Source organism: Brachypodium distachyon, chromosome 1 (assembly GCF_000005505.3).
Source record: "Brachypodium distachyon strain Bd21 chromosome 1, Brachypodium_distachyon_v3.0, whole genome shotgun sequence".
In the NCBI taxonomy this organism is placed as follows: Eukaryota; Viridiplantae; Streptophyta; class Magnoliopsida; order Poales; family Poaceae; genus Brachypodium; species Brachypodium distachyon.
The window spans coordinates 50016080-50030405 of NC_016131.3; the positions used below are offsets into that span (position 1 = coordinate 50016080).

Sequence of the window (14326 nt, forward strand, 5' to 3'; positions counted from 1 at the left end):
GCATCATGATTAGCTCATTCTCTCTCGCGGAGACATTCATCTCGTGGTGCGCGATCCCGCAGCCGGCATGGAGCTCTCGAGCTTCCAAGACGCCGCAGCATGCTCACAAGTCACAACTATGGTATGGTAGCTATATATCTTCAGAAAAAACGCTGCTGGTTCTTCATTGTTTTTTAAAAACATGCTGTCAGCTCACTTGCACAATTATGATATGCAGAATACAAATCCTTTTTTCTGTAATAGTAATAGACATCGAGCAGTCCATTACTAATTTATGCTATATTTGTTAAGTAAGCATTTTTAAGGTCAAATTTTTTTCTTTGTAAGAACATGAGACCAATTATAGACTAATGCAAATGCATGTTTATTTATATATACATATGGCTTCTTCACAAGAGAAAACTGTTCCACGACAGCTATTTTGACAGAAACATCCTGAACCAACAGAAAGGCCATAGTTAAAGGATCACTGAGGTTGCTTCTTGATTCGTTTTGAATTAGTCTTGGCCAGAGCATTGCAGATCTCGCGCTTTCTTTTTGCATTTTCGTCAGTTTTGTCAGGGGCAGCCTTAGCTTGTCGTTCCAATGCTTCCCTCACAAAGAACTTCAATCTCCAGAGAGTTGTCTCAGTCTGCACCAGCACAAGAAGCATGGTTAAAACGATAACCAACTACCTAAATACAAATAGAAAAATTAGACTGCTCAAAGTTACCAGTGATGCCAAGCTTAGCATACACGACACGCTCATTAGTTTCCTATTATATTCCCTCCGTCCTGATATAAGTGACGTGGATTTGTATAAACATCTATACAAATTCACGTCACTTATTTCGGGAACGGAGGGAGTACATTAGTAGCACTTGAGGTAATTTTTGCAACAATCTAACATGTCACCCCAAGAGGTAGACAAGGTGAACGGACCACCATCACTTTTGGGACGGAGGGAGTATATAAGATGATGGGTGCTGGGGTTGGCAGATGCAGATTTTACCTGAGCATCCATGTCAAGGTCCACTTCTTCGCCTGAAATTTGGAAGCTAGGATTGTCTTGTGCAACCATCTCTAGTGCCTTGCTAAGATCATCTGGAGTTAAGTGGCAGAGACCTGCACCGAGTTTTCTCTTCTCGTCTGTGGTCATTTTCCTACAGCATCAAGATTTTAGAAAACATTCATAGGCTCAGTATTGTAAACCTATAGACACTGAAACCAATATACACAAGATGAACATATTTAAGGCTCACCTGCATCTTTGAACAACCATTTTCCGGAGATCCTCTAGCTGCTTATTGATCTCATTTAGCTGGGAGAAGAGACAGAGAAAGCACTGAAGATCCAACAAATAACAATAACTGGTACATGGGAACACAGAAGGGTTGCAGACATTTTATGTGATTGGCTTGTGAACATACGAGACATATCTTTAACCAGGATACATAAGACTGCTAAGGCTGGCCACATCCCTTAGTCAAGAACATAGTTCATATCGGTCCGCTGATAGACAAACGGTCTGAACAATAATAGAAACACTCTACAAAAGACCTGGAGTGTTTTTCTTGTTCTGAACAGTTTATACCGGGCGGGAGTTGAAGTCATACTTACTAATTCCATTCCAGTCACCAATCTGGTTTGTATGGAATGGAATGTTTCGATGCCAGAGTATTCTGTTATTCCGTTCTGGACTTCTATATATTATAAACAATAATCAATGGTGATTGGGCTGGTGTAGCATGGAATGGCTGACATGCAACTCATATTGTACATGGCCAGATACTTGTGTTTCAACAGAGAATTGTGGCTATGGCCAGCATAGTTAAGTATGCCGCTCTCTGTGACTTCTAAGACAATAGTACCACATCGCTAGTGGTGTCTGAAGAGAGTAGAGTAGCTGCATTTATAAGGAGCCAGCTGACAGAAGAGCAAGCGTGGGATTTCATAATCCACCAAGTAAAATGATAATTTTGTCTGGTGGCATGAGGATGACCTGCTTGCATTCATCGGCCAGAACGACCGGTATGTGATTTGTGCTTTTGTTTTGTGTACTGGTCGAGCTCCAAAAATGGAAGATCTCAGCATTCCGGGCAGAACAGAACAGAATTAGTAACATAAACAATAAATGAGAGGGCTGACCTCATCATCGGTATCTTTTGCTAATTTTGCAATAGCTGCTTCTGGAGAAGTGTTTGTGCTTGGAACATCATTTGGTTCCTCCTTAATTTTTCTCTCCTAAAACAAAAGGATGCAACTTATTATTGTCTAATGAAAGTAATACATACATCCATGTGAAAACGAAATGGAAAAATATGTGACTACAAATATACACCTCATTCTCAACTTTAGGGAGAAGGTGGAGCCATTTTTCTTCAAATCTCTCAAGCAATAACTTGGCCATTATGTGAACATCGTGATGTTCATCATTGTACTTCATTGCATTGGCAAAAATTAATCTAACATCAGAATAGATTTCTCGGACATTGTTATACTTGGTGCCGTCCTTCCCTTCCATTTTGTTTCGGATGGTCGAGAAGTCCATGGGTTTGGTAATAATCTGTAACGAGTAGAAATGAAAGATATGAAGCACTGCAAACAAGCTTCAGAAAGAAATATTAGCAAATTTTAAATGTCCCACTCGAGACAGTTTGGTAAGGATCAAAATACTAAAAGAAAAATCGTAGCAACTCCGATCTATCAATATACTAAAATATATAGACAATATATTTGCTACAACTCAACGGCTCCATCAATTTGAAGTACATTAACAAAGGTAAAGAATAAGTGACCAAATTAATTAACACCTAAAAAAGGTACCGATAATGTAGTACGCAATTTTACTTCTATAGATTAGAGATTATTACAGTATCTGGAGTTACAAGCTAATAACATAAACTGATAACCTACTAAGGCATGCTTCCAATACATAGTTATGGGAGGATTACAGTATTTGGAGTTCATAGCAAACATAGGAAACTCTTTTCCCTGCCACTGAAATTTTTCTCATTAGAGGTGACCATAGAGATCTCGTCACAGTGTGATCAATTGAAAGCAGAATGGAGACAGAAAGCACAAATCCTGCAGTGACTCATGGATAAGGTGATATATATATCTATACCTATCTAAAAAATACATAAGATTTCCACCCTTTTTCGTCCGTTGTCACACCCCGTCCGTAGTCCCGCATTGTCCGTTTCCAAAGCCACCTCCTAACCGTCAGTTTTCAAAATCCAAATAAAAGAAAGAAAGCCTAACGCGTCACCCTCCAAGCCCGTGCTCCCACCGCCACCGCGCCGGTTCGTCCTCTCAGATCGTACCCGGCATGCTGATCTGGCCAATGGGAGCTGCTGCGACGACGCGCGCCATCAATAGCACGAAGGTGGTTCAGCCGTGATTTGGGGAAGATTGAGGAGGGGGAAAGGAAGGGGAGGGCTGTCGGGTGTGGTTCAGAGCACCCGGACGGGTCGTGGGACGAGCAGGCGTCGTCGGTGGCGGAGATTGCAGCGGTCGTTGCGTGTGTACTGTTCCTAGCGTGAGGAGGAAGAGCATGAGCACTCGTGCGGGGCTGGGCTGGGCGTTCTCAAGGATGTTGGCCCAGGAGGGAGAATTGGTGTGGCCCAATTGGAAAAAGTGAACGAAAGAGAGAAAAGAGACGAGGCCTAAAAGTGGCTTGCCAAACAAAGGTTCTCCCAACAATCTTTCCAATCTGCCATCACTCCCAAGATAGCAACAATTTTGGTAAGTCGTATTTGAGAGCAAACAGATGAAAGGACTAAACTCATTGGTTTCAATAGAATGATTCTCTTCTGGTATTTTTTTTCTTAATTTTTTTCCAGTGGCCTGGAGGTGAGAAACATTATTCTTTGCAGTTTGCAGAAAACATACATCTTCAGTTGTGTTTTCTTATCAAGTTATCTCGGTCTTCGATAAGCCTAAAAATTTTCTATATTGCTTTTTCCATTTCTAGGATTGAATCTTATAGAAATTTGGCAACGCACGTGCAAGAAACTATCTCTTCAAACATGTTAAGAACTGCCAAAAATACGAGCGCAGCGGGCAAAACACTAGTATAATCAAAATCTGTTTGCATATTTTAGATCCGGATTGCTGGCCCGCATCAGGTATATCTAATCTAAATGAGTATCCCCTTGAATTCAAATAAGTTGCATTGGGAATTCAATTCCAGCAATTCAGGACAAAATGTACAGGCAGTGTTACCTTGTAATAGTCATCAAGTTGAAGACCTACAACGTCTACCGGTTTCAGAAATGGCTCTGCCCAGTCATGATTCGTGACCTGGAAGAAATCAAATATTAAAAAGAAGAACAGGTGCCAACTTATTACGAAGGTAACTGAAAGCTTTTCCGTACGGAAAGGCAGTCGCATGTTATAAGTTTTAACTGCTATACAAATTTGAAAGGGGCCTGAAGAAGAGAACCATAACTTGTTTTGAGTACTAGGCCATAAAAGAACTAGAGAATAAGGTTTCACACATATAACGGTAGAATCAATGTCAAAAGTATAGCCTATGAAAATCCGCATCTAAGATTCACAAAGGCTGGTAAAAAAAATTACATTCAGATGATCTCATTACGATAAAATGCACTACACTTATTTAATTCACTATGCCTGAAGACCAGAAATTGAAAATGGACTACCGATATCCATAACCCACAAGAACTAGATAGTAAGTTCCATCCATGTCCCCGGAAACAAAAACATCTATGTATACTGAAAAGGAGCAGGACCAATACGTGCAGACAATCCCAACAATTAACCTGTAATTACAAACTTTAGCACCACACCGACTTTCTAAAACATGCTCCCGCAAACACGACACTATAAATTAAGGTAAACTAAAATTGTGGGTCCAGGCCCAGCTCTCGAAAATCACCGTGCGTATGATGCCACCGAACTGGCGCATAAGTTCGGACATCCCTTTGCAGTGGCTGCCACCGTTGGCGGCATACCTGCCGCTACCGCCAGCCTTCCGCCCCCCGCTGCCATGCTTCTTGCCGTCGTAGAACCTTACCACCTCGTTCACCTTCTTCTCCAGCTGCATTACACACGCCACACCACCACCCAATTCCAAAATCAGAGACCACAGTGCCCCCAAATTCTAGGGCAAAAAGGAACACGAGACTACGAGAGCACAACAATGACCCTGAAAGGGCATTTCGCGAAACGAATCTTTCTCCGGCGGCACGGCCGCATCCTCTACGGAAAGGCGAGACGGGATTTACTTATCAGGTTAAGGCGGGGCGCGTTACCACGTCGGCCTTGGAGGCGATGTCTTCAACCTGGCGCCGGAACGCGTCCGCCTCCACAAGCGCGGGCTTCTCCTCGCCGGCGGCGGGTGTCTCCATCGCTTCCGTATCCATGGGCCGCATTCGCTCCTCCTCCGCTGCCGCTGCTACCGCCGCCGCTCGCGCGCCGTCCTCCGGCACCATCTAGGGTTTCGCGTGTCTCCGGCGGCTGTGCGGGTACGAGTACGAGTACGAGCGAGAGTGCTGCGGCTGCGGCAAATGATTGGGCTCTTCGGCGGTCTTGATGGGCCTTTCAATCAGATATACACGCTGGTATGTGGGCCGTACGAAGTGGCACTAGATAGTGTGGGCCGTGCCCTGCCCTCTGGGCTTTAGTGGTTAATTTGCTTCTCTTCGCAAATGCTTCTTTCTCAGTTCTTGGTTTTCTTCCTCTAAAAAAAAAGTTCTTGGTACGTGTAAAAAAAAGTTCTTAGTTTTCTCAATCTGAAAAATAAATGGTTTCGTAAACTTCGAATTTGAAAGTTCTTTAAGTTTTAAGAGTTGAGTTTTTACCTAACTCAAAAGTCTTGGCAATTTTTTCTTTACCTTTTTTGGCACGCCAATTTTTTCTTTACCTAACTCAATGTACGATAGTGTAACAGGAGAAACAAAAAGAGAAACGGATGAATATATCGACGGCGAGAGGCTTCGTTTTTCGCTGGCTACCACGTCGTTTGCTGGCCGCTGAGGACAGGGATTGGGAGGATGTGTTTGACCTCGCTCCCCACGAGCCGCTGCCGACTGGGGTCACCGATCAGGGCGGGCTCGTGTTCCAGAACAAGTGGCCCCAGAATCTTCCGGAGTTGAGGTCATGATCTAATTAACTACCATTGAGTTTCATGCACGTACCGTAGTTCACTCAAAAGCTTAAATTGACGAGGAAAGGAGAACACTTATTATACTTCATCATGCATCGTCATGCACATGGCTCACACTAATGTGTTAATAAAGAAATCTTCAACGAGCCATTACTAAGGCTGTTACTTAGATGTGAGAGAATAACAAAACTTAAAGATAGTAACAACTATCTCCAACAAGGTGAGTCAGCCGTTACTAAAACATGACATGGCAGCTTTTTGATGATGTGAATGAAAAAAGAAGAGCAAAGAGAAGGAGATGGTTTCTTGCTAAAAAAACTGGTACCACACGGAAACCAATATCTAAGTAACCACTAAATCACTATTGAAGAATGAGTTGTTACTTAGCACCATGTTTTAATGGAACCAACCATAATAAACAATTGATATCTTTTGAGTGTTACTAAAGTGCCTGGAGCTATCTCCCGGAGCCTAGGGTGATCGACCCGACCGGATGCACGGGTTCTTCTCCGACCCGCAGACAACAACCACCTTCATCCGGCTGGACCACTGCCCGCCGTGGCCTAACCCCGAGCTCGCCCTCGGCGTGGGCCGGCACCAGGACGACGTCGGCAGGCTCGACGTCAAGCGACGCACCGATGGCCAGTGGGTGCGCGTCAGGCCTGTCGAGGACTCCTCCCTCGTCGGCGACATCATTCAAGTATGGAGCAACGACAGGTACGAGAGCGCGGAGCACCGGGTGTCGGTCAATGCAGAGAAGGAGAGGTTCTCCATGCCTTGCTTCTTTAATCCCGGCAGCGGCACCATTGTCGAGCCGTTGGAGGAGCTGGTTAGCGCCGAGAACCCCGCTAGGTACCATGGCTACAACTCGGGAAGGTTCTTCGGTACCAGCAGGAAGAACAGCAACTTCAGGAAGCTCGGCGTCGAGAACATCCCCAGATCTCGCATTTCAGGAAGGAACTGACCGTCACCGGCCTATAATAATTAATTTTATGAGGATGCATGGAGCGCAACGTCCATCCATCCTACCGCTAATCCGCTACATCTTCGGTGTCGTTCAATTTGACAGACTATTACTATACCAAGCAACAATTAATCACAAAAATGTTCCGAAGTTTTATGTTAGGACGGAGGGTGTATAATGATTTCTCAGGCGCCTCTAAGAAAAGGATTTCTCAGACATGCTAACAGAAGTGAGAAAATTTGTTCAACAGGATATATACATGTTGTATGGCAATCATCAAGAGATCCGGTACCTTTAATCCTTTCAAGTACTGCTCCGTTTTACTTTTAATCCTCGCGGCGTGACCAGCGAAGCCAGTTGACAAATCGATTCTTGGCTCAGTTTTACGACACGCGGGAGCGACTGGTTTTCTTAACGTCTCGCGCCACGTGCCAGGCATCGATTGGCGTGCATGGGATCCGGGAAAATCGGTACTATACGCCCTTTGCCTTAATATAAAAGGGCACGAGAGCGAGCAAGCCAGATCATCACTGTAAGTACAACACACGCACAAAAGCTAGAAATCGTCGAGTGTGGTCTGTACGTTGTGCACCCATAGATCACTTATACAGCTACGTTACGGGTTGTTGGATCGATCGATATGGCCACCACAACGACGAAGCCGGTGACGGGCGATGCAGTGCTGCTGCTGCTGCTGGTGGTCGGCGGTCGCCAACCCGCAAATCCCCGTCGTCGAAAAAGGCGAGCCTAGCCTCCTCCCCGTGGTGCAAGACGGCGCCATCAGCATCCTTCCCATCGGCGCCGCGGTTGACCCCGTCGTCGCCAAGGTTAACGGCGCCGTCGACCCGACGGCAAACACGCGTCCTGCAGTCTCTCACGTGCTTTTCCATTTCGTTGATTTCGACTATAGGTTATTCCATTTCCCCTTGCGCTAGCTAGCTGCATTTTGAATCCCTGAAAGTCGTTGGAATAAAATGTCAACTGATATTGGCTAGTCGATATCGCTCGTGTGTGTCACCGCCTCATCGGTCGGTGCAGCACTAAAGTTGTACTCACTCCGGCCGGAATTACTTGTCGAAATATTAATATTACATGTATTTAAATGCTTTTTACACATAGATACATCCGTATTTGGACAAATTTGAGACAGGTAATACCGATCGGAGGGAGTAGTGTGATTTTATCACGTACCACCTACTAGTAGTTTTTTTAAGTACTCCATCTGATGCTAAATTCTTGACTCGAAATTTGTCCAAATATGAATGTATTTATTTTTTTAAAACGTCTAGATACATGTAATATTTCGACAACAATTTAGAATCGGAGGGAGTAATGAAAATGGACCCCTTTTTATTTAAAACAAGATCCGGGTCGAAGGGGACTGAGCGTGGGATCAGATTAGTTTATACTCATTCCGTCACATATTAAATGAATCAAATTTGTCCAAATCCACATCACTTATTTTGAAACAGATGAAGTATAGTACATACTCCCTCCGTCCCTTTGGATCAAACTCTAGATTGCATTAACACCTTGTTTGGATGTAGACATTGACCCTTGATATTGGACATTGGCATTGTGTAAGTCTCAAATATCAAGAATCAAGCTGTTTGGCTGATTTACATATTCGTCCATGGCATTGGGTCTCAATATTGAGGACCAGCCCAACAGGCAAAATTGGTTCGGGTCCAATTCTGAACCAAAACGCTCGACTTTGGTCAACATTCGGGATTTCTTGTTCCTTCGATCGAGCACCCGGGATCGACCTCCAGCGGACGCATTATTTTCTCTCCTTTTTCCCCTTCTCAGCCATTGCTTCTATCTCACCCAGGCACGCGCAACATCTGTTCTCGACGCCCGCCTCCTCCTCCGGGGCCGGACCTTTTGTTCCTTCCACGCTGTCCTCCCTCCTAGGGTCCTCTCCTGCCTTGCCGCCCTCTCTCCCTCCCATCGCCCTCCCTCCGCAGACGGCCGGCGCTGGCAGCGGCGCCCTCATGCAGTGCAGCAGCGCCCTCGAAGACGGCTCGCAGTTGAAGGAAATCAGGGACGGAGGCGATCTCCAGTGCATGTGGGTTCCTCAAGGAGACAACGGCTTGAGTGGAGGCGGCGGCGCGTGTGGATGAGACGACGGCGTCGGTGGCAATCTGTGGAAGTAGCAGGTCGAATCGGGAGTTGACAGCATAGAGTTGAACTAGCAGACGGGATGAATTGATTTTTGTTTTGGTCGGACACTAGTTGGCGCTGCTGTAATGTTTGCCCTCGAGCCTAATTGCCGGTAGTCTCCGTACTGTTGGTGGAGCAGTTCATCTCATTCATCTTCCTGTATTGTCTGTCCTGTCTAATTGCCGGTAGTCTCCGTGGTTTTTTTTTCTCATTTGTCGGTTATGTGTATGTTCTTATGGCAATTCGTATAAAATAGTATAATCATCCTACCAATTGCAATTCATTACTTTTGACCATCCAAACAAGATTTGGCATTTAACCCCAATATCAAGTTTAGGTTTCACATATCTAAACATCCAAACATAAATATTGACATTCAACCTCAATATCAATATCATGTGGTTTTGACATTGGAACCAATACAATACCAAGCTTCCCAATGTCTACATCCAAACAAAGCCTAAAGGATTTACTCCCCCCTTTGTTTGAACGAGCTTTCATTCATTCATCACCAGGATATACGTGGTGTATGCAAATAATCAAGCAATCCGGTACATGCTCAATCCAGCCACAATCCAGAGTAGCAGGCAGCAGGTGTCGCCTGCTTCGATTACACATGAGCAACCAAGTTGACTTCAAGTTTACGAAAAACAAAGTCAAAGGAGTCGAAATTCCTGTTAAGCAAAGCTCTCTGTTACTACCCATCTATCTCCAGAGGTGCACCAAACTTGGGGAATGAGTTTCAGCAAATGGGCAAACGAAGCTCCTGAGCCAGCAACCATGCGAATACCATCTCGATATGACAGTGCGTTGGCAGTAAGGGCGCCTGCCACTGCAGTACACCATTGCAGTATTCCAGGTTGGAAGCTTCCATCGTGTGTCCTAGAGACAGCACCTCTCATGCCTGTCTTCTTAGTAAGCTCTCCTACGCGCTAACACTAATTATGCCCAGCAGAGGCACATAGCTGTCCTTTGATGGTTGTGCCCACCAGCAAGCATGAACTACACTTAGTGGCTCTTCACCATGATGAAATGCATTTTCCTCGAAGACCATATGAACCACATGCCAGAGAATAAAACAGCAATCAGATGGTGCGCTTACCATCGCTCCCAGAGATCACTAGCCCAGGTGAGTGGATGTAGATGCAGCAATTTGATTCTGGCTTGTTCCTTCATGGATAACCAGAAGGTATTTGCATATGTGCACTCCCCCAGAGCATGATGTACATGTCATCTGCATGCCCGCGATCGTGACAGAAAGACACCCGCTATGTGTGCTGTCTCTTCAGATTGGTCTCTTCACATTTGGGATCCATCTATCCATCCAAACATCAATGAACTCACCATTCTCAATAAAACAAATGAGACCCACCTTCAGAGCATCTCAGCCACTTAGGGTCGCTCTCCATATATGCAGAACTTTCTCCTTTTCCCTAGCCGATGTGAAATCCTCATTGTATGAGCACCATCAGATCCTCATTGTATGTGCAACATCGGATCCTCATTGTACCACCCAAAGTCCACTTTACTGCAGAACATGTATGAGCAGATCAACTTCAACAACTCCTTTCATTAAGAGCAGGGCTGATTAAGAGAAAAGACTTCAACAATGCATCTTTCCAGAAACAATTTTTAAGTTCTCAACTTATCATTTCCTGTTCTGTTTTGTCTATTTCTTGTTCTTCGAAATAACCTATGGCCTATGTGATACAAGTGTAGCAGGCACAAATGCTCATGTAGGGAACTAAAAAAAGAACAAGTGTGTACAGCTAGTCAAGTAATCTCTCAGAAACATATATAGGAGATTTTCGCAGTTTTTTGTCCCTAAATCTGTCCGGATTAAATTTTTACAGACAGTTAGAGCACTTGAGAGCAAGGAGAAGTGATGATGTTAACTTCAGCATATTCTTTATTTACTGCCTTGCTCATGGCTAAAAGAACCTTCCTTTGTGGATGGAGGGATTCGCAAATATGGCTTCCAAATATATTTTTTGCCTCCATTGTTTACTAATGGATATGTTAATAGCTTAAGCTATGGTACCCTAGTACTACCACATCAGATTGACTAAAAGGAGTTTATGAGATACATAATTGTCATACAGGTCATATGGCACCAGTCTAGATGTGACAATTCTGTTCAAAACCCAAAACAACTAGTGCAAATATACCTTCAGCTAGAACATCTGCTATGTTGCATAAAATAATCCTGACATCATTTCCCTAGTTTGATTTCGTTTACAGAGACAGCACAAGAATATGGATGGCAACCATACAGCGATGGATCATTGACAGCAGACAAGTTACATTGTGAGTTCATGACAGTGGCTGACAGAAGTTAACTTTGATGCACAAAGAGGAACTGAGCTATAGGAGCAAGGAGCCAAAAGCACAACATAAACCACCTTCCAACTTCTGAAAACAAAGTAAGTTTATGGTAGTAAGTTAGAAGATCTACTACGTTGGATAAAATAATCCTGATATCATTTCCCTAGTTTGATTTTCTTTACAAACAGCACAAGAAAATGGAAGGCAGCCATACAGCAATGAATCATTTGATAACACATGAGTTACATTATGAGTTCATGACAGTGGCTGACAGAAGATAATTTTGATGCACAAAAAGGGAATGAGCCATGGGAACAAGATGGAGCTCAAAGCAAATTGACAGCATAAACTACCTCCCAACTTCTGAAAACAAGGTAAGTTTATGGTAGCAAGCTTACCACTTCATATACTCGGTGACGAGAACGCTGGTGAGAAGCCTCTATACAGATGAGCGTGCAACATTTTGTGCTTCGATACATACATCCTCTCAAGCCGCAGTGCCTTGAGCTCTAGTGCAAAATACTCTATATCTGGGCCTTGCGACGAAGAGTTTCCGAACCAGGGCCAATCTAGTGAAATCCCTCTCAGGAGCAAGTACTCCTCATCTGATCCTATGATACGCCAGTGATAGTCTGGCAAGGGGTGTTCCATCGTCTCGTGCTTCCACTCTTGCTTGCCATCACCTCTGTTCCGCCAAACCTTATAATATAGATCCAATGTGTTCCTACCAATGTTTAATAGACCGAGCCTGCCTTCTCCTGCCTCCAGAATGGCGAGCCGTCTCTCATCGTTGCCAGGCGGGAGGTCGATAATGGAGAACTCCATCGTATGTGCATCGAGCATGAGCAACTTCTCCATCCATTCCAACAGCCAGCAGAAGCAGCCGTGCACGTAGTGGCGCCGTTCATACAATGCATCCAGCACAACGTCATTGGACAGAGCGCTTGAGCCATGGCAACTCCATTTGCCGGTGCGTGAAGAGAAGGCGAAGACGGCAACCTTGGTTTCGCACAGCACCTTGCCGATCACCCTGAAGGGCGGCTCCACCTCCTGCAAGTCCTCGCTGCTGGCTGGGGCTAGGAAGGGCTCGAAATCCAGCATGCCGCAGCCCTCGATGGAGGCCGCCACGTCGTCCGGGACGGGCGGGATCTGGACGTAGCGGCGGGAGAGAGGGTCGCAGACGACGAGGTCCACGAAGGTGGTGGAGGTGGCGTCCGCGAAGTCGCCGCGGCCGTGGGAGGCGGGGACGGCGGAGAAGAGGACGCGGCCGTCGCGGGCGTCGCGGGGGCTCCAACCGGCGGCGTTGGGGAGGAAGGAGAAGGCGAAGTCGGCGGCCTGCGCGAGCGCGCGAGCGGCCGGGGCGGAGGCGTGGGGAGGCTTGCAAGGGTAGAAGTCGTCCCGGAGGAAGCCGAGGACCGGGGGTCGGTGGACGGAGCGGAAGCGGCGGCGGAAGGGGAGGGCGGTCACGATCTGGCGGAAGGCGGCGCAGGCCGCGGAGGCGCGCGCGAGGTCGGACGTGGTCGGGAGGCGGAGGAAGATGTCCTCGAGGAGGTCGGCCGGGAGGGACGCCTGCGGATCCTGGGCCGGCGGCGGAGGGGCGTCGTCGTCCGGTGGCGGTGGAGGGGAATCGGCGTCCGGGAGCGGCGGAGGGGAATCGGCGTCCGGGAGCGGCGGATGGGCGGCGGGGGTAAGCGAAGGCGAGGCCATTCGTGGCGGCCGGCGGTGGGGGAGACGAGCTAGGTTTAGGGGGCGTAGCGAAACAGTGAGGCAAAGGGCAGCAGAGTTTTGCTCTCCAGTCTCCACACAGGCCAATTGGCCAAGCCCTTGCTTATTTTTATCCGATCTAGGAAGAAATGATTTATGATTTATTCAGGCCAGAATCTAGGGGGAAATGCATGGACGTCCTAAATTAACCTGAGGTGTATTTGTATAGACTCTTGTACAATTCCATTCCTCGTCAGTTATTTCAGGACGGAGTAAGTATTTTATACGGTTTTACTTTTTAAGTCGACTATATTTAAGTCGATGCTAAAAATCTAATCATTAAGATTCTGTAGAATATTGCAAGTATGAAAGATGAGAAAATATATATTGAATGTTGATTGCCAAATCACCTACTCTATACCATGTCCTTGTTGTCATCTCTAGATGTCTAGATGAAGTGGACCACACGAGAGAATGTTTTTCTTTAGGAGAGAATGTTGATTTCTCTGCTACTCTCACATTGCCTGCAATTATAATGTTAGTTATTTCTGTACTGATGCAGCGAATATAACCGAAATACTTCTTGGTCCACATGCCAGGATCCCTCTTCTCTCACTCTATCCGAAGAACAATAGGATGACGTTAGCCTTCGCTTCATCCTACCAGGGCGAAATTAGCTGAGGAAGAATAGAGAAACCTTCCTAAAAGAAAAGGTTCAGGTGCTAATCCGGGAAACTATACAAGCCACTTCTTTAGCTCGCTGAAAAGACAAGTACATTGTCTCAACTCTGTCGCTTGGCCGTCAAACATTTAGAAGCTCCCCTAACCAATTAGTATATTTCCTCCGTCCAACAAAAGATGTCTTAAGTTTGTCAAAATTTGGATGTATCAAGACATGACTTAGTGTATAGATGCATTCAAATTTAGTCAAAATTGAGACATCCTTTGTTGGACGGAGGAAGTAAGATTTTTCATTGCGAGAGTTTAAAATGAAGTTGAGCCGAAGCACTACCCAAGCAATTGTTTTGCTGGCGAGAAAGAGTCAAATATTCATCTAA

At 45.6% G+C, this 14326-nt stretch overlaps 2 protein-coding genes and 1 pseudogene across 4 annotated transcripts; 1 reads left to right on the top strand and 2 right to left on the bottom strand.

The window, feature by feature from the left end:
• Positions 1-297: 297 nt before the first annotated feature.
• Positions 298-5510, bottom strand: LOC100827335 (transcription factor GTE1). Its single transcript, XM_003561157.4, has 8 exons — positions 5259-5510; positions 4883-5044; positions 4207-4284; positions 2321-2545; positions 2128-2223; positions 1242-1300; positions 992-1142; positions 298-631 (listed from the first exon to the last, which is right to left on the bottom strand). Exons 1-8 carry the CDS (start codon positions 5436-5438, stop codon positions 467-469), a joined length of 1116 nt encoding a protein of 371 aa, XP_003561205.2. The 5' UTR covers positions 5439-5510; the 3' UTR covers positions 298-466.
• Positions 5511-5513: 3 nt separating this feature from the next.
• On the top strand, positions 5514-7093 carry LOC100827636 (annotated as a pseudogene).
• A 2460-nt stretch (positions 7094-9553) lies between these two features.
• LOC100827951 lies at positions 9554-13380 on the bottom strand. 3 transcript variants are annotated; one of them, XM_003561159.4, is made up of 2 exons: positions 11963-13380; positions 9554-10767 (listed from the first exon to the last, which is right to left on the bottom strand). In XM_003561159.4, exon 1 carries the CDS (start codon positions 13269-13271, stop codon positions 11967-11969), a length of 1305 nt encoding a protein of 434 aa, XP_003561207.1. In that variant the 5' UTR covers positions 13272-13380; the 3' UTR covers positions 9554-10767; positions 11963-11966. The 3 variants fall into 3 exon arrangements, with proteins under 3 accessions (XP_003561207.1, XP_024313512.1, XP_010228105.1); XM_024457744.1 differs by having other exon boundaries at positions 9554-10823; XM_010229803.3 differs by lacking the exon at positions 9554-10767 and adding an exon at positions 11301-11651.
• Positions 13381-14326: the final 946 nt, after the last annotated feature.

Excerpts from the sequence above, each read along its gene's own strand:
- LOC100827951 (XM_003561159.4), bottom strand. The coding sequence starts at position 13,271 with ATGGCCTCGCCTTCGCTTACCCCCGCCGCCCATCCGCCGCTCCCGGAC.
- LOC100827335 (XM_003561157.4), bottom strand. The coding sequence starts at position 5,438 with ATGGTGCCGGAGGACGGCGCGCGAGCGGCGGCGGTAGCAGCGGCAGCG. Across the intron at positions 1,301-2,127 it reads CAAAAGATACCGATGATGAG|CTAAATGAGATCAATAAGCA; the intron begins GTCAGCCCTCTC and ends CTCTTCTCCCAG. Across the intron at positions 1,143-1,241 it reads ATGGTTGTTCAAAGATGCAG|GAAAATGACCACAGACGAGA; the intron begins GTGAGCCTTAAA and ends TTGATGCTGTAG.